General features: G+C 33.8%; 1 protein-coding gene across 3 annotated transcripts in view; it reads left to right on the top strand.

Moving 5' to 3' along the window:
• VPS13B (vacuolar protein sorting 13 homolog B) overlaps nt 1-20,827 on the top strand; it is a 741,629-nt gene that overhangs the window by 228,732 nt on the left and 492,070 nt on the right. For all 3 annotated transcript variants that reach the window (XM_078072177.1, XM_078072178.1, XM_078072179.1), the window contains one exon: nt 198-371. In XM_078072177.1, the coding sequence (XP_077928303.1) occupies nt 198-371 (174 nt within the window). The remainder of the gene's footprint in view (nt 1-197; nt 372-20,827) is intronic.

Here is a 20,827-nt window from a genome sequence, read left to right as displayed (position 1 = left end):
AAATATTAAGACTTAATTTGTTAAGAGTTAAAAGTGCTTTTAATTTTATCAGTCATACTTTTTAGAATATAAACGTACAGCTAAAATGACCAAATATAACTGAATATTATATTATGATAATATATTTTAAGATCAGGCATCCTCAAGCTACTCCAATATTTTTTTATAAGAATGTTTTCATTAATGTTTCTTTTCAGGTGACAGTGGAAAAGAGAAGTTGATTCCATTGCTTCAGGGTCCTTCTGACACTAAAGACCTTCATAGCAGCAAGTGGCTCAATGAGAGTAGAAAGCCAGAATCTCTCTTAGCTCCAGATTTGATAGCCTTCACAGTCCAAGTTCCACAGTATATGGACTACTGCCATAATTCCGGTGAGTACAAATTTATCATTATTCACTTACTTTGCATTTTCTTTTCCAGTAAAGCTTTTAAAAAGGACTTTTTTTTTTAAAACAAGTTTGTGTCCATTGGGATACTCTCTACAGTTGTGCTCTTTGAAACTTCAAGTGAAATGTTTTTGTATCATTTTTGATAAGTGATGTGTTTATAAACAATAATGATTTTATCTTATATGAGAGATAATTCAGTTGTCAGTATAACAATCTTATATTCATATCTACTAAATCCAACTGATTTTTAAAACCTACCATATCGTGTAATAGGTAGAAAAGAGTAAAGGAAATTTAAAACATTGGAAAGAAAAAATACTTTTCCTTGGGATAGTAGCACTTTGTGACCCATCATTTGCCATATTAAAATTGGGTATTTGAGCCTTCACTAGTTTTGCAGAAAGGAAGAAATGTTGATAGTGGAACCAAGAAAAAAATCACAGAGGTCAAGATCCTATTTCTTAGAGTTATTTTTCTAGTAGTATTTTGCCTAGAATCTCTTTCATTTTATTCAACACCATAATAGCAAAGCCACACCTCTTGTGTTGAGAGGAGATACCAGGAAGATCAGTAAAGACTGGGATAAAAAAAGATATGCTAAGTAGAGACCATTATCAGCCAATGGTTTGATTAGTCAGTATATGGTTAGTAAAGGCAAAGTGGTAAAAGAGTCTAGAAATAAGATTGCTATATACAGATTTCTTAAAAGTGTGAAGGGTGCCATTTTTTAAAAGAAATTAAATGGCTAGTAAGGAAGTGCTTTCAAATAGCTGCGTAAGAGTAGAGCTCTCTTAATATTTAACAAGTATTATAACTTACAGAAAATGTTAAGCATCACTGCACTAGGTTCAAAGGGGGAAACCATGAAAAGCTTTGTAATTAATTTACCAGACAGAGAGTAAATGGAGGTGAATATTTGAAGCAGTGCACAAGGACATGAAAAATACTTGAAAGATGAATTTTGTTACAGTAGCATTTGCAGCTGAAAGGCATGCACATTAGAAACTAGAAATTAGTATTTGAAATGTGAGCCTTAGGATCCTCTGTCAACATGCTTCTAAAGACAATACTCCTCAAAAAGAAGTTTCAGCCTGGTGAGAATTGGTATGGAACCCAAAGGAGAACGTGAGGATGAGGCCAAACCCAAACTAAGACTGTGCATATGGATGAAAGATTTTACCTATTTTTTAAGGCAGGGACTGGTAAACATTTTAATAAAGATCCAGATAACTAATATTTTAGGCTTTGTGGGCCATATTGTCTCTCTGTTAGCTATTGAGTTCAGCTAGTATAGCACAAAAATAGCTATAGATAAAATGCAAATGAATGGATAGGACTGTATTTCAATAAAACTTTATTCACAAAACAAGGGGTGGGCCAGATTTATTCTATGTCATTTACTTATGTTTTAGGGAGAAGGTATTGGTGGTTAAATAAACATCATTCTTTTTAAAATGCCTAATCATGTTCCTTAAATATGCTGTTTGATAAACTTCTTTATATAATTATCCATATAGTGGTTTTTAAAAAGAGATTTTATTTATTTATTTATTTATTTATTTATTTATTTATTTATTTATTTGACAGAGGTGGGGAGGGGGTGAGGGAGAGGGAGAGGGAGAATCTCAAGTAGACTCCATACTAAGGGCGGAGCCCAGTGTAGGGCTCGATCTCACAGCCCTGAGATAATCACCTGAGCCGAAATCAAGACTCAGATGCTTAACTGACTGAGCCACTGAGGCACCCCTCTATTTGGTAGTTTTTGATAGGTTTTGTTTTCAAATCATCACATCATTAAAATGATATTAAAATGATCAGACCATCCAGTTAGAATTTTGGTACCTAAGAAGGGACTAAGTTTATTTGAATCTACCACATATTAAAGGACCTCCCCATTTTTTGTTTTGCCATATACACAGAATTAATCAGTCGAGTTTATAATCTGATCTTTCTCATAACAATATTTTATGTTACTTTTTGTGATTTAAGTGCATGTTTAGGGTCACAAAAATGTATTTGCATTTCTAACCTTTTATATAGGCCTAAAAGTAAACTGCTATTAAAAAATTATGATATTTTTAGGGTAAAGTTTTACGCTTTTTCTTGCTGTAAGAAAATTTACCTAATCTTCAAAATCACTGTTATGTTTAGTGATACATTTTTGGATTTGTGTGTAGAATTTTAATGTGATTATGTATTTGATGCTTTGAAATTATTTCTTTGGGTATGTTTTAATCCTAAAATGAAATGTGTTTTTACTTAAATACATTCACATACTTAATTTAGGGCACTTTTAAATTTATATTTTCCATCCACCTTGGAACTGCCACCCACATTCATGGCTTAGGTATTCATGATATGGTATTTATGATATGGTTATGAGAAGGCTTATAAGTATTATTTCTTAAAGCCAGTTTTAAAATAATATTGATTAATCTTATGTTCTTGTAACAAGATTTAAATTAGAGATGTATATGTGTGTCTGTGTATGTATAACTCAGGAGTAGACAAATCATAAGTAAATAAATTTTAAATGAAGAAGTAATTTATTAACAGTCCTTTAAGACTTTACTGAAAAACCACCCTTTCAGCAAGTACTTACATGGCCATTGCATACAAATTTTTTTTCTCTCTTAAAAACAGGTGCATGTACACACATGCACACACATTGACACATACTTATTTTTCTAGTCTTCACTTTTTCTTAGTACTTATCACAGTTTTATCATAATATATATATATTGCTGATTTATCTTACTGATTTTTTTGTCCTGCTCTTAGAATTTATGCTTCATTTAAGTAGGAATTTTTGTCTGTTTTATTACTGTATTCCTAGTGTCTAGAACAATATCCTGTATACAGTGGGCTGTCACAAATATTGAATGAATGAATGAATAAGTAAGTGATGATTACATTTACTTTTATTTGGTTTTTGAGGTTGGAGCTCCTAAGGGAAATGACACAGAGCCAGAAGTTGTTCCTAATGTTTCTTAAAAAAGATTCTGGGTAGTTAAATCCTAGTTGAACAGTTAAAGGGAAACACAAGTATCTTTGCGGTCTGTTTCACAAACAGATGTCCTGGTGAGGTTGTTAATGAACTTTTCCCATGGGTTTATAGAATTTGAATGAGAAGGATTTGCATATAGAGTAATGAGTGATCAGCCAAATGATGTGAGACAAATTGTGTATTTTAGTGGTGTCTGGTGATCATTCTAAGTGGCTTCTGAATATAAAGTGTGGAAGACAACTGCCTTTATTCACACACTCCCAAATTGAAGGTGGGGGATTAAAACTAGGGGCCAGAAAATGTTTTGAATGTATCGCAGAAGTCAGGAAGTAAGTTTTGAGAGAAGTTAGGGTAAAGAGGCAGAGGTTTTTTTTAAGTAATCTCTGTACCCAGTGTGGGGGTCGAACTTAGGACCTGGAGATCGAGACTGATGCTCTTCCAACTGAGCCAGCCAGGTACCCTGAGGCAGAGTTTTTTGATTCTGATTTCAGAGTGTGAGGGAATGGACAGCTTTATTAATGGGAATTAGGTATTAATAAGAAATATGCTCTCCCTCTGCCCCTCCCCGGCTCCTGCGCACATGCTCTCGCTCTCTCTCAGAATAAATAAATAAACATTAAAAAAAAAAAAAAACCAGCTATAGCATTGCTTTGTTTTTGAAGCCTCAGCAACTCCCTTTGCACTCCCCCCCCCCCCGTCCCCCATTGCATTCTCTACTTGACTGACTGTAATTGCAGTGAAATAGCTGAAGGCTCTTGTGGGAGTCCAGTGTGTCAGCCCACATTCTGTATTCATTGTTACTATTCATGGGAACCACTTAATGACACTTCTGTTTCTTTTCTTTTCTTTTTTTTTTTTTAAGATTTATTTATTTTAGAGAGAGCGTGCTAGCAGTGTGGGGGGAGGGGCAGAAGGAGAAGGAGAGAATCTCCAGCAGACTCATCACTGAGCACAGAGCCCCATGTGGGGCTCAGTCCCAGGACCTGAGGTCATGACCTGAGCCAAAATCAAGAGTCAGTTGCTTAACTGACTGAGTCACTCAGGAGCCCTGTGACGCTTCTGTATTTTACATTTGTGTAGATATTAGGAATCAAATAGAGAAATAAGATGCTTCTTTGGCTCCTTCAGAGGTAGAAGCACTTGGTGACTATAATTGTTGTATGTAAAATATTTTAAGATGGATTCTAAACATCTTTTCCCTTTTAAATATAGACTGGCTCTTCTTAATATGCTATATTTTGCGTATGGTTTATAGCAGGTTCTGCTTGTTAAAAAGTTCTGAGTCCTTGTTAATCTATGTATTAATGTCTAAATAAATTTTGACGTATCTGCTATTTAAGAATATAAAATGATTACAAAGTACTATATAAATTTAGAATCAAAGGAACTTAGAGGTCTTCCATTTCAATTTCTAAGCCAATGTTAGGACCTTTTAAAATGTGTCTCCTTCTCTCTGCATGCTCTAGATCTCTTGGCCTTCTTTCAGTTTCTCACTGGTGATTATGCTTTTGCATATGCTGTTTTTCGTGTGTGGGATTCTCACAATTATCCTTACCTTTTCACGTTATACCTGCTTAATTCCAGCTCAGTCTTAAGATCATAGCTCAACTACTACCTCTTCAAGGAAGCCTTCCCTGATACTCTTTATCCTACTCCCCACCACCCAATTTGATTAAGTAGCTCTGTTACATTCATTTCTATAGTTCACTATACTTTGATAGCACTTAATGACAGTATGTATTTACATAGTTGGGTGATTTGAATGCTGTCTGTCTTTACTGCTTAACAGTGAGTTGCGTGAGGGCAGAGGTAGTTACTGGTTGCTTGTCATTTTATCTCCAGGACTTAACATTGCCTGACACATAGGGAGCACTTTGAGAAATCATTTGTTGAATGAATGAAGAAATTAACGTTTATGGCAGATGGTCAAGGGTATGGACATATTTGATAAGTAGTAAGTCGTTAATAAGTGTTAATAGCTTTCCCCTTTCTGTCCTTATGTTTCTCCCTCCTCTTTTTCTCTTTATGTACATATCTGTTGCTGGAGAGAATATCTACCAGGATCTTTTTTTTTGTTAGACAGCTCTAATTACTGTTAGATCCTCTGTTGAACTGTAACTGCCATTTCTTGGTTTGGTTTTAGTCTTATAAATGACATGAAATAATATGTCAGCCCTAAATATACCTGACAAAACTTATTATCTTATTTTTCTTAACTTATTTCCCTCTCTCATTATTCATCATCTTTAGTCTTTGGAATTTACCTACGGTCATATCCTTTCTGTTGAAACCTTAGTCTTTCTTGGCCACCAGGTGTTAAGAGAGGAGTCTCTGTAGGTCTTTTGAGTTTTTGCATATCTTGTGAATGGTGGCACTAATTGCCCTTTGTTCTGGACTATCTATTCAAGGATGTTTGTGTGGTCAACATCCTTGGAAGATAGATTTAGTGTCCCTCTGGAGCCAATGGAGGGTAGGTTAACTGCCCATTAAAAAAGAGTTGATTCTTCAACTCAGGGTTCATCTGTTATCCTGCATCACTCTTCATGTGCAGACATCCATCTGGATACGTCTTTGTTATGACCTCTGTGAAACTTGGGGGCAAAGGCAACTGATGCAAATGTGTTGATAGTCATGCTGTTTGCTGTGCTATGAGTAGTAAAGTCCTTTGTCTCTGACTCAGGATTCTCCTATCTTCTACATCATTCATAGGTGTGGTAGGGTAAAATCTTCGGCTCACAATTTTTGACACCAGAACAATGTAGTTTCTTGGTTCTCCTTGCTGAACCATCTACATCTCTCTCCTCAACTATGGTAGTCCCTCCTTATCTCCAACACCCCTAGTGGATGTCTGAAACTGCAGATAGTATTAAATCCTATACATACTATGTGTTTACATATACATACATACATAATTAAGTTTGAGTTCTAAATTAGGCATAGTAAGAGATTAACAACAATAATAATAAAATAGAACAGTTATACAATATACTATAATAAAAATGTTATGAATATGGTCTCTCTCTCAAAATAGCTTATTGTAATTTACTCATCCTTCTTCTTGTGATCAAGAGATGATAAAATGCCTATGTGATGAGACGAAGTGAGGGGAATGATGGCATTGTGATATCAGGCTACTGTTGACATTCTGAGGATATGTCAGAGGAGGATCATCTGCTTCTGGACTGTGGTTGACCATGGGTGACTAAAACCATGGAAAGTATACCTGCAGATAAGGGAGGACTTACTGTATTTTTTTTTTCTTTTGTACCTTAAATATAGGTCAATCCTGAGATTTTGTTACTGGTTTTCTTTCTATTTGGGTGATGTAATCAACACTACTGTTTTTAGCAACCAACCATATGTTTTTATCTCTCCCATTTATTTTCTTTTGAAATCCAGACTCGAAATTTCAGCCACCTCTTGACCATTTCCCTGTGGATGTTTTAATGGTGCCTAACACATTTAAAACTAAACTCAACGTAATCCTCCCACCCCATTTCATACTCCATTATTCACTATTTCAATTAATGGCACTACTTCCCTCTTAATGCTGTAAATTTCAGCACTAGTTCAATTGTTCCTTCTTTTTCCCCTGCATATGGTAGATGTTCCATAAAAAAAATTTTTTTTTTTAAACTTAATAGTCCAGGCTAAACATAATAAATTCATTTTAGTCATTTCCCATATGATGTGTTCAGATTCATTGCTATACTGATTACTTCCACTACTTGTTTGAAAATGTGTCTCTTAAAATTTAACACAATCCTCCACATAGCACAGAGTAGAGTGTATTTTCCAGATTTGTGTAGTGAACTTCTACTTAGTTACTATTTGTTTTGAGCTTATGTGCCACTGGAAACAAGAATTATTTTTCACATAAACTACTCTTAAGACAATTTTCCATATTTCATATATCTATATTAGTTTATGAATTTACATGAAGAACTTCACACTATGAAATTTCATCTAATTGATTTTGGCTCACCATTAATAAGGAAGATATCTTTGAAAATATCTGTTTGACTGTAGTTACTTCTACAAGTAGGTTGAACGTACTATTTTTGCTTTTATATATAAAATGCAAAATAACTATTTCTTCCTAAGATTAGAAAATTAGAATTATGTGATTTGATGTTTTCTAAAAATAATGAAAAACAAGTGTTCCTCTTAAAATGGCATTTAAATAAAATAGTTTAAGCCAATCTTCCTAGTACCCAGTGTAATCTGTTTGAGAAATAAATATATAGTTTTTAACTTTGCTAGTTTGTCATATATTAAAAGTTATTTTTTATTTTATCCATTAAATATAGGCAACTTGTGATCACTGTTATTGGGAAGGAAAGTCACAATTATGACTCTCATCTCTGGAAATTCACTTAAATTGGGGGGTAGTTCTCTTTCTTGATTAAAACATACCAGCAAATGTACACAATCTTATTTCACCATTCAAGTTGGTTGGTTAGAATGTGAATTGCTAAGGAGTTTCTAAAATGGAGGCAGTACTTTAGATTGTAAATTTTAATTTATGGGGAATGTTTTTTGTTCCAAAAAATTCTCCTTATAATGTAGAATTAAGTGAATTGCCTTGAAGTTATGTTTTAGTATTTTTGACAGGACACATGAGTAAGAATGCTTATATATTGTAGCAATTAAAGACAATTCACATTTGTGGTTTGGGCATAAATGTGTAAAAATTATACCCATCTATCTTATTACATTTCCTCTCTCCTCCCCAAGGACTTTACTATGTACTTTATCTGTAATTGTTGCCAGTTTTCTATCATGTTCCCACTGGGCTTCTGGTGCAAAAAATCTTATCCTCTTGATGACAGAGCTTGCCTGAATGATTTCATGCTCCTAGCATTTTTCTTCACGGGAATTAGGGGCAAAATGTAACTACAGCTGAACAGAACGTCTATTTTTGTAATTTTGGAGTTTAGGCTCTGTTATTGGAACTAAATGAAGAGATGCAGGTGTTCTCCAGTCCAAGCCCTTTGGGAGTTTTGATGGTAGATGCTTGAAAAGAAAATGCATGTGTTTCCAGAGTCAAACAGCAGCTGTGAGACAAGGATTTATGTTTTTCTCAGAACTTTGGGATTTCAAAATGTTACATTTAATCACAAGCACGGAAAGGGGAGCAAATGTTAAAGATGTTACGCATAAAAGTAAGTTTACTGATCTCTTTACCATACGAACTAGTTGTGGGAATATAGGAGCAAAGTGATTTTTAATCATAATATAAACAATTTCTAAAGGATTATGATAGTTACCAGGACATAGCCTTTTGAGAATGTTGCATTTGTAGCATTGAGAATTTTTTTAATCCTACTAATTACTTAAGTTTTCTTTTTCCTTTTAGACATTCATGCACACACACAATGAAAGGTTTGGCGCAGTATTTGCCAAATGAGTTTTGACTATAATTATTTTTGGAAAAAGTTCAAGTAATATCTTGTAATAACACAATGTTTTCAAGTAGAAGTAGTATACATTTCTGTCTCAGATAATAACCAAGGGAATTTACAGATATATTTAAAACATTAAAAAATATAAAATATAAAAAAATATAAAAAACATTAAAAAATAAAAAATATAAAAAAATATAAAACTATATTAAAGCTGATATGCATTGAAAAGTATTAATTACTCTGTCTAGAAAGTACCCTGTATTAATCATATCTTCCTTTAAAACTTAAAGTTTTTCTCTTGGGTCTTCTCATTTCCTACCTTGTTCTCTACACCCAACCGATCCCTATTCACTTAAAATTTTTCTTCAAGTTCTATAAATCTGTGTATGTGCAGTTTTGAAGCTAGGAGTGAATCCTTTACCTTGTCCCAGAATCTAACCTTCCTGATTGAAATATCTCCTGGATGCCATGATGCTAGAAGTCAAGAACAGGCTCAATGGCAACAGGAAATTACTTTGCTCCTTTGAAAGGTCCCAGATTCTGGAGGGAAGCCAAGGGGAGATATCCCTTGAGACTTGTGGGTGACCAGTTGTTTCCTTCATTTATAGCACAAGGTCAAAATTTTGCATTTTTTACTGCCTCTATAATAAAAAACTGGCATTCAAAGTAAATAAGTAGTAGTTTCATTTGTACATAATAAATATAAGAAGTGTTTCAGGTTGCAATGGACTTCAAGTGAATGTTACCAGAAAATGTGTAATGTTTTGTATATTTTTATATGGATCAAAAAGATACCATTATTACTGCAGTTTATATTTTAGAAAATGATATGTTTTCAAAGCAAGTTTTTGGTTTTGCATTTCCTATCCAGATTTGAAGTTGGCTATGTAGTAGCTGTCATGTAGGCCAAAAGAAAAGTAGTGGCCTTAGTGAACCAGTAGGAATTGATTTTTGAAACACTTAGAAGTGAAATTCACACCAGTCTTTGCCACTTAACTCTTCCCTGTTGGTCTCATCCCTTCTAGAAGAAACTTGATTCTATTGCTTTTACATTTCTTTTGTCAATACAGTGTACATAGGAATCATCCTTATGCCGTTGCTTTGTTTTGTGAATAAATGATAGAGTCAGCTATCTGTTAATGTGGGAGAGTTTAAGCACTTCTTTGGGAATCTTTTTGTTTCTTTTGTTTTCATCTTCCTCTGACTTTAGTCCTTATTCTTCCTCCTCCTCTGCTTTATCCCTTCCCAGTCAGTAACTCCCTTCTAAGCCACACCACAGTACTTTGACCATATCACATGACAGACAGTCCTAACTCTAAGATTTCTTCCTCTTGAGAAACCGACAGTTCCTAAGGGCAGGGATCATGACATGTACATGATAGGTATTTGGTACATACAGGATGGTCCAAAGGAAATGATTTTTTGCCATTTGGGTATAGCCCTGTCGTCTACAGGCTCGCATCATTTTATTTCTAAATTGGTCTGTGGGAGAAAATATAGTTTGGCCTCAGTGTGTTAAAGAATAATTAAAGAAAAAGTACCATTATGACTCATGTAGATATAAAATGGACAGATATTAAGGATTATTAACATCATTATCAATGAAAGAACCAGGCACATGTTACAACCAGATTAAGGAGAACTGAAAAAAGAGACAGAGATCAGTGATACTGTAGTAAATTTGGAAAGGGACACAAAACTAGCTTCTTCCACAGTAGGAAAGGACAGTCTTTTGAACTTCTACATGACAGTTTATTTACATCTATAGTCAAGAATTGCTTTGCATTGCTTTCAGTTATCTGCAATGTACAGATTTGTAAGGAAGCTCAAAGGCAGTGAAAGGTGCAGAGTCTCCATAGATTCAGACTCTGATAACCTGGAGGAGTGTACTCAAAACAATGCAGAGCTTTTCATTGAAGCACGATTTTTTTCCTACAAGCCATACTAAATTCCAGATGGCTAGGCTATTTTTAGCTGTGGGTGGTTTAAATATAGAGGCAGGTCAGAAGTAATTTTGTGAGGCAAAGATTCAGTACATGGAGGGAAAATTAAAGGGAAATAATGCCACCGGCAGAGGGCAGTGATGAAGTAACAGTTTCCTCATGTTCAAAGGAGGTATTGATTGTTGAATAATTGTAGGCTAATTCTGTAGACTGTAACATGAGTTAACTTTTGAAACCTTGTCGTATTAAGTTCTCTTCAGCCAGGTGCTTTGTTAGTACCTACAACTTACCAGAAAAAAAGGTGTTTTGTTTTTGTTTTGGGTTAATTAAATAAAATGTTCTAACCTGATTTTTAAATACAGTGTGTTCTAATTTATTAAAAAGCTTTCCCACGGAAAGGATTCATACAACAAGTATTTGAATATGTACTCTATTTCAAGTACTGCTATAGGCATTAGAGAGAAAGAGGAGGGGAGGATATGTGTGTGTATGCAAGAAAGGGGAGTTTCCTAACCTCACAGAGGTAACATTCTCTTGATTATAACATTTTTATTTTTGTTGATAATTGTTATATTGTATTTTTTCTTATGAGAATTAAATCTTTTTTTTTTTTTTAAAGATTTTATTTATTTATTTGAGAGGGAGAGTGAGCGCGCGCGAGAGAGAGCGTGCACAAGCAGGGGAAGAGGCAGAGGGAGGGAGAAGCAGACTCCCCGCCAGCCAGGGAGCCCGATGCGGGGCTCGATCCCAGGACCCTGGGACCATGACCTGAGCCGAAGTCAGACGCTTAACCAACTAGCCACCCAGGTGCCCTGAGAATTAAATCTTTTATGTCATGTTAGCTAAACTAGAAGAGGACTTCTTCAAATGTAAAAATTATGTCTTATCTGATTTTTTCTGTTGAAAAAATAGACTTCTGAAATAATATGAAAGTATATGCAAGAATATACTAGACAAAGTTCTGCAGAACTCAATTACAGATGAATAACAAAAACAAAAATAGAAATCCATCACAGCAAAATGTCCAAAGGAGACTAAAGTAAGAAACAAATGATCAAAAACACATGAAAAAGTTCAAACTGATAACTAGTGAAAGAAATGGATATTAAAACAATAATAGGGAACACTTTAAACTGTGAAAATGATATTTAAGAAATTGTAAAACTGAAAGCTGAGAAATTTCTGAGATGAGCACTTTCATAAAGGTCTGGTAGGACTGTGAATTGGTACAAACTCTCCAGAAATCAATATAAAAAAATTTATTAAGGACCTTAAGAGTGGTCATCCTTTATAATCCCATTTTCAGACTGTATCCTAAGGGAGTAATCCAAGGTGCATTTAAAGACTTGTATTTAAGACATAAAGGTATTCACGTCAGCTTATTTATAATAATCATAAGTTATCTTTGTGGTCTAATAGTAGGCAAATTATAAAATAGAGTATATCCATAGAAGGACATCTTTTATATCAGCCAATAGAAAAAATATATTGTCATAAAATATTCATATTATACACAAACAATGAATCATGGAACACTACATCAAAAACTAATGATGTAATGTACGGCGATTAACATAACCATAAATTAAAATATTCATATTAAAAGCTTATGTAGAAAATAAAAATATAAACCTACATATGATCAAGTTTTATATGTAGTTTTTTTTTTTTTTTAAGATTTTATTTATTTGCGAGAGAGAGAATGAGAGACAGAGAGCATAAGAGGGAGGAGGGTCAGAGGGAGAAGCAGACTCCCTGCCGAGCAAGGAGCCCGATGTGGGACTCGATCCCAGGACTCCAGGATCATGACCTGAGCCGAAGGCAGTCGCTTAACCAACTGAGCCACCCAGGCGCCCAAGTTTTATATGTAGTTTTAAAAATTTTCTCTCAACTTCTGAATATGAATGTATGTTTACATATATTCATGTATTATGTTCATAGAAAAATTACAAAATTTTGTGACTATCAGTGCTTGATGGGGTTATGAGTTATTTCTCATTCATATTTATACTCTCCTGTAGTATTTGATGTTTTCTGCAAACATAAATTTTTTAAATATTTCTTTTCCAAAATACTTATTTACAACTAAGTTGTTCATGGATTATTATGATTATTTTGCTTACAAGTAGTGTTCTTGCACATTAATTCTTATATAACCTTTAATATTTAAATAAAATTTCAATTTGAAAGCCCGTATGTGCCCTGAAAGCCACAGAGTGTACAGTTTAGTTTTTAAAGAGGTTTTGGGAGTCTTAGTGTATATCTGAAAAAAATACCAGATTTCAAGGCAGCATAATTTGCATTTCTCCTTAAACAATTTTAGTCCAGTGAGTAAAATGTTTAAAATCATTTTTTTCTTTCTATAATTTGTTTTCTATTTATGATTAAAATTTTTTTTTCTTTAAATATAGTTGAAATTTTATTTTATCATTAGTCAACTCTCTGGGATAGTACAAAACCTTTAATGAATATAAGTATTCACTTGAAAGTTAGCTCTTGAAAATATTTGAATGCAGTTTTTACATAGGAACAAAGAATTGTCATAGTTAAAATCCAAGGCCAACTCATAAATTTTTTGTTAAACTCAACAATGAAGTTGAGATACTCTAAATTTTTAATGAAAACTAGAAAGAGTTAGAAATAGTACTTTATTGGAAGAATAAATAAGTAACCTTAGTATCTGAAGTCATTGTATTTAAGGTAAAAGTGTACTTAGGAGAATGGAATAGTAAAAAGATGCTTTTAGAGAGACATTTAAAGATATTTATTGGCATTTCATGGACATGAGAGGTTGATAGCAGTGCTGCTTTTTGTGGTTTTTAGTCTGATTTCTAAGTTTTACTCTGATTTCGTAGCTGACTATTGAACAACACAGGGTTTCAGGGCACTGATTAATAAAATAATCACATAATAAAAAAATCCATGTATCACTTGGCTCCCCCAAAACTTAACTACTAATAGTCTATGGTTCACCATGCCTGACTGACAACATAAAGAGTTGATTAACACATATTTTGTATGTTATATGTATCATAATGTCGTATCTCTCCTGATGGCATGAGGGCTTCCAAATGTGGGGCAACCTCATTGGGTAGAGGCCAGCAGCACAGGTGGTGAAAGACCTCACCGGGGGCAGAACATAGGAGATAGTTTATTGAATACACCTCAAGGGAGTGGTGGGCAGGACAGCAGAGGAGAGACTGTCTGCCAGGATGCAGTAGATGGGGGCTGTATTTAAAGAGAAGAAGGTGAGGACCTATGGGTATGTATGGAACCCCTCCCCCCGCCACCTTTTTTTTTTTTTTTTTTTTTTTTTGGTAACTGTGCCCAGTTGTAAGTAGCCCATTGGTTAGTTAGGGCCTGTGGATATTTTGAGGTGGGTTACTGATGGGCCTGTCTGTATTCAGCCAGGGGGTTGGAGTCACTGTGGGCCCTTTTGCCTTGCTCTATAATCCATTGTTTAAGCCTGTTGCCCAGAAGTGGCCTCTACATTATATACTGTGTTCTTACAATAAAGTAGGCTAGAGAAAGAAAATGTTATTAATAAGATCATAAGGAAAATACATTTACAGACTGTATTGTGTTTATTGAAAAAAATTTGCATGTAAGTGGACTCGCACAGTTCAAACCTGTGTTGTTCAAGGGTTAACTGTAGTATTTTTTTTTTTTCCCTTCACTCATGTATTACTTATGATTATTAGCTATGATTGGGGTTAAGAAAAATAGAACATTTTCTTGAGTGACTGGATAGGAAGTACAGAGGAGCAGGAAAAAGAAAGTCAAGAATTTAAAGATGCTCCTGTATATGAGCATGAAATTTTCTGAAATAATGAGTTATAATTGATGAAAGGCAGGCAGAGCTTAGTGAATAATCTTTGGGGGAAGAAAGGAAGTGATGGGCAGCCACTGAATGGAGAGGGAAGGAAAAATAGGCAACATTAAACTAGCAGTTACTGGGTAAGAGGTTTTTTTGTTTTTTGTTTGTTTTTCTTAAATCAATTTGATATTGTTAAGTTATTGCCAGTTATCCTTAAGATTTTGTTTTAATTACTAATCTTATATAGACTACATAAATTTTAAGGGAGAGAGACTTTCAAGATCATTTCTAGTCTAGAAGAAAAGAATAAAGCAAACATTTTTCAGGTGGTCAGATGTCCTCAGAGTAGAGCAGGCAGTGAATGGAAGAGGTCTGACTGACTCTCTTGTCTGATGTTCTTTTTATTATGTATATTCATTTAATGACCTTTTTAAAAAATTTTATTATGTTAATCACCATACATTACATCATTAGTTTTTGATGTAGTGTTCCATGATTCATTGTCTGCGTATAACACCCAGTGCTCCATTCAGTACGTGCCCTCTTTAATACCCATCACCAGGCTAACCCATCCCCCCACTCCTCTCCCCTCTAGAACCCTCAGTTTGTTTCTCAGAGTCCATAGTCTCTCATGGTTCGTCTCCCCTCCGATTTCCACCCCTTCATTTTTCCCTTCCTGCTATCTTTTTTTTTTTTTTAACATATAATGTATTATTTGTTTCAGAGGTACAGGTCTGTGATTTAACAGTCTTACACAATTCACAGCACTCACCATAACACATACCCTCCCCAATGTCCATCACCCAGCCACCCCACATTTAAAGGACTCTTTTCAGGTAACCAGGTAGTTATCTTCATTCATTCAGCACATATTTACTTTGTACTAGAAGCTTAGGATATAAAGATTAAAAAGACCTTTTTTTACTTATTAATGAGCTTACAGTTCATTGAGGAGATATATAGGTAAAGCATATAACTAAAAGGTAGTTAAAACATCGTTATAAAACAAGGTAGTGTGAATTCACATTGAAGAGAAGCTTTTACTCAGACCTGGGACTTGAGAAGTTTCCTGTCTAAGATAAGAGCTTAATTAGGAGCTAGAGGAGAAACAATGGGTCAGGTTTCAGGAACCTGGAACTAAATTCCCTGGAATGACAGCTTAGAATGGAACTGGAGCATGATAAGGGTTAATGCCTGATGAGATCAGCAATCTCTGCAGGCTATGAAAGGCCTTGAAAGCCATTTTAAAGGTTTTAGACTGAGTGCTAAAGGGAGCAGTTATATTTTTATTATATTTATACTTTAGAAACCAATTTAGGGAGCAGGGTGGATGAGGGTAAAAGACAGGAGGCAGGGAGATCAGGTAGGAGAATGTTGGCAATGAAGGAAAGGATAATGTCAATGAAGAGAGTTACACACATTTGTGGGATTGTGATATGTTGGAATCAGTAAGAGTTGATGGTTAATCGAAGATGATGGCTAAGGGAAAGGGCACAGTAGGTAAACATCCAGGGTTCTAATTTGGAGAACTGGGTACACAGTAGGGCCCCTTTGACTGAGATGAGGAACAAAGGAACAAGAAGCAAGTTTTATTTAGGTGATAGAGGCAATTGGTATAATACTAATATTTTTCTAGTTCTTCCTATGTGGCAGGAATTATTCCAAGCATTTTAACTCCAGCCCAAGCAGTTTGACTTTAGAACTCATACTCTTAACCATTACACCAAAGAGCAAAGACTATGGAGAAATTCAAACCCTAAATCATTGATTATTCAGTTTATTGAATTCTATTTAATTTTATTTATTGGCTTCTAGCTGCATGCACGACACTGCTAGCAGCTGGTGAAAAAGATACTCAGTACAGAGCCCCATTAAGTTGTATACACATAAAGCTAATTCTAAGAACAAGCTTGCCAAATGCTGCAATTGGTTGGGAGAAATATACTATCTGAAAATAGAGGAGAAATGTCAATTTGAATCAGGAAGGGAGGATTTAATGATACTAGCAAAGGTTTTTCAAAGAGGGTTTGATATTTAAGTCTGGAATGATAGAAGACTGCATATGAGATGAAAATTTATTGGTTAAGCATTACAAGTACTTTTAATTGTCCTATACTGCTTAGTTTTAGATGTTTGGTAATTATTAGTTCAAGGCCATATTTTTGTAAAAGTGTAAAATGTGTAATTGTTAAAAAAAAGTGTTTAGTACATATTTATGGTGAAGTAGTTTTCTTTATAAAGTATTTCAGTATATTCAGATAACTATAATCAAAAAATTATATTTAAATTTTTTTTATTTTATAACGTGATTATAAAATGTATTTAAGATATTTGTTATTACTGCTTTTGTTTTCTAAGACAAATTTTTAAAGTTAAAATAAGTATTGGGACCATTAGATTGTATTCAGTTTTTATGTGGTTTAGCTTGGAGTTAATTATTAAGTAGAACTTGATTTTTAGCCTTAGAAAAACAAATGCAGAAGTTATTAAGCCCCCCCCCTTTTATTGGATTCATTGTTAACAAAGCATAGCGTAAGTAAGTCTCAGTCAGCCTGTGAAAGGGATGACTTAACACAACTGTTGATGCATTTGGAGTGAAACATCTTTATCAAGTTAATACAAGAAGCAGTCATGCCCTACTTGAATTACTCATTTATTATAGCTGAACAGCAGCCTGCATGTGGACTTTGAAATCCTGGGAAAATAAGATGCCTACATACATCCAAATGTTGAAACCCTTTACTCCTCAGCAGCTGGAAAATGTTGAGCTCTGTTGTCATCTATTAGGTTTTTGGCCTTCAGGGAGATGTGATCAATTTAATTACTGACCAGCTTTATCCATTACTTTTAATGACTGTAGCCTCTGAAGTAAGCCTCTGAAGTTTGTAGCTTAAACAATCATATTTAGATATTGTACATTTAAAATTTATAAAAATTAAACACATAAACCTCGATGATTATACTTATATGTTTGTCATATGTACTCAGATCCTTAAAAATATAAAATAATTTAAATATATTAATAGAGGTTAGCTTATTTACTTTAAATGAAGACTAAAATGTGTTTGTGTTTAAGAGTAACAAAATATGCTTCACATATTTGCTTTTCTGGGGTAAATTTTATATATTATATCCATTTGTGTGCAAAATTTTTACATTTCCTAAAATACAGTCTGGGTTATTTTTAATCACAATTATTTATAAACAAAACTGTTAATAATTATTTGTGCTTTTTGTTTATCTTCTTTTCACTACTGTTTTGATGCCAAGTCTAAGGAGGATTTTTAGAAAATATCATGGAGTGGTAGAGCATAGCTAAGAGAAATTCATGTTATATGAAGAAATGTATCTGTAACACTGAGGCCATTACTCGTGAATTCCACTTCTAACTATGGAACCCATTCTTTGTATACATCACTTGATCTCACGTTGAATGTTTCTTAATCTATTAAATGATTGCAGTACCAGGCACTGAATATCTTTGTGTTGACCATTGTATAAAGATACTCCTTTAAAGAGGTCACCATTCATGTTACAAACCAAGGGAATTTGCTTATTATTGTTATTTATTACAGTGTTTTTTAGGCAGGTGACAGTAAAATCTTTCTAACAAAATTGGTATGTTATGACAGTATCCAACAGATAGATGTAAAAATGAGAAAAGCACCATGTGGCTAAGTTGATGGTTATGACAATATTGAAGATACCATGTTTGACTAGTTTGTATATTTAAGTTGATGTGTTCAAATATTTGTCATGATTAAAAAGTGTAAAATATCCTCATTGACAGACAATTGATGTTCATAATATTTAGAGGCATTATGCTGGTGCCATACTGGGAAGATTTTGCAGAAATAATAACTAAGCAGTAGAAAAGAGGGAGATATATCAGAAAGTAATAGATTAATACATATGATAGTTATTTACTTATGTAATAACTTTATGAACAGGTTAACGATATGCTTCTGAACAATATAGTTGGAAAAGAGGTAATGAGAGAAGTATATTTTTGAAATGTGTTATAAAAAAGGTTAAATATTAGTTTTTTATGGTCAGAAAGGTCCTGTTCTGAATCTGAAAGAATGAATCTGAGTGGTCATAAATCATGTCAAAATAAAAACAAAATATGTATATAGGTAAATAAGGTAAATAAGTGTTAACACTAAAGATGAGTTTAGAATTGAGTCACTTGACTTCTTTGTGACTCTTTTAATTATGTTTTCAGGTATTACATCTGTACATAGCATTTCTGTTGCCAGACCAAGTCAAAGATAGGAAGAGCATAAGTTGTAAACTTGTAATTGTGTTTGTGACTTTTTTTTGGGTAAAATTTGAAAACTTGTGTAGCTATTTTTGTTGTTATAAAACTAACAAACGGGTTTTTTGAAAAAATTGTATGGATTGATTATGTTTCTAAGGGTTTATATAACAGATATCATTACTCACCATGTTCATGTTGAATATTATGTAAAATCATGTGCTAATTCATTCTTTTTCTCAAAATGAAAATGCTTTTTTATTACGATACTTAATGCAAAAATTCAAACACAACAGAAAAATGCATAGAATTATTAGCAATCATCTGAAATACTATGACCTAAAGATTAACTAGTGTTGATATTTTGACACACATGCTTTCAGATGCTTTTTATATGATTACATGTATAAATACACAAGCCTGCATGAATAATTTTCATTCCATGTATTCTCTTCTGTACCTGCTTTTTCACTCTCCCATGTTTTGTTTTTTTTTTTTAAAGATTTTATTTATTTATTTGAGAGAGAGAATGAGAGAGAGAGAGCATGAGAGGGGGGAGGGTCAGAGGGAGAAGCAGACTCCCTGCCGAGCAGGGAGCCCGATGCGGAACTCGATCCTGGGACTCCAGGATCATGACCTGAGCCGAAGGCAGTCGCTTAACCGACTGAGCCACCCAGGCGCCCTCACTCTCCCATGTTTTAAAGCCATCTTTCTATGATAATAAATACAGCTTTTCATCCTAGTTTTACATGACATTGTAGCATTCTGTTGTATGCCTACATATGTAATTGATTTCTTCTTGGTAGATAGAATGACTGGTGGGTATTTGAATTTTTCTAATTTTGTACTAATATAAAAAAAAGATGATAGGAATAATTTTGTTAACATTCATCTTTGTGAACTTGCCTAACAAAGTAAATTATTAAAAGCATATTTTGGTGTATTATTTTGCACTTGAGAACGATTTAAGTTTACTTTTCAAATACCTAATTAGTGCTAAGCAAGTATAACTACACATTTTAAAATGCAAAGGTTAACTTTGCAGAGAATTCAGATGAGTCTTGTCTTTGTCTTAATACATTATTAACAGTAAGATTCTCTTTTTTTTTTTTTAATTTCTGAGAGGTCATGCAAATAGCTCAGTCACTGACATGTAAATTAATTCTTTTCTAGAAGGTTTTAATAGTTATATCTACTCAGAATTATTTTGCAAATCATTTCTTCAATTTCATTTGCAGCATCATTTAGGAGAAAGGGATTGGACTTCAGAATCAGGCAAACTTGTTTTCAAATATGTATTTGCTTTTACTGTTATTGTGACTTGGAAAATATACTTAAATCTCCCTGAGGTCCATTTTCCCGTATATTGAATTTGTAAAACAAATGCACTCCCTTGTAGGGTTTGTTTTGAAGATTAAAGGTAGTGAATATAAAGAGCTAGCACCTACTACTCAATTTTACCTAAACCTTACAAAAACTTACGTATGTGAAGTACTTAATGCAGTTTTGGCAAGTTTTTTTTTTTCTTATTACTAGTGTTCTTTTATTTTCATCAACAGAATGATTCCATATTTAATGTGAATTTATGTTTTTAGTTTTTTATTCTGCTAAATTTGTAGATTCTTTCTTAGTCTGTCCTTACATTAAAAAAAAATATGGAATTAACATGAGCTAAGTGGTTTGCTTTGCTGTTTTGATACGTGATTGTGTAATTATAACTTGCTGATCTAGAAAAGGAGCATGGGCCACAAAGAAAAGTTTTATTTACAAGATCAGACTTGTGTTTATAAATCTTTAAATCTCCTTCTTTTGAGTCCTATCCTTTGATATCCTTCCCTACAGCTGTCTTATTTTAGATCTCCCAAGCAAATTGTGTGTGTGTGTGTGTGTGTGTGTGTGTGTGTGTGTGTGTGTGTGTAAAGCCAAGGGTGAACACAATTATGCAGGATTCCATCAGTTCATGTGCTCTTGTTTGCTAATCTCTCTCTTAACTCCAGTTCCAAAA

Source organism: Halichoerus grypus, chromosome 5 (genome assembly GCF_964656455.1).
Source record: "Halichoerus grypus chromosome 5, mHalGry1.hap1.1, whole genome shotgun sequence".
NCBI classification, from domain to species: Eukaryota; Metazoa; Chordata; class Mammalia; order Carnivora; family Phocidae; genus Halichoerus; species Halichoerus grypus.
This window is presented reverse-complemented; position numbering and strand designations above follow the sequence as displayed.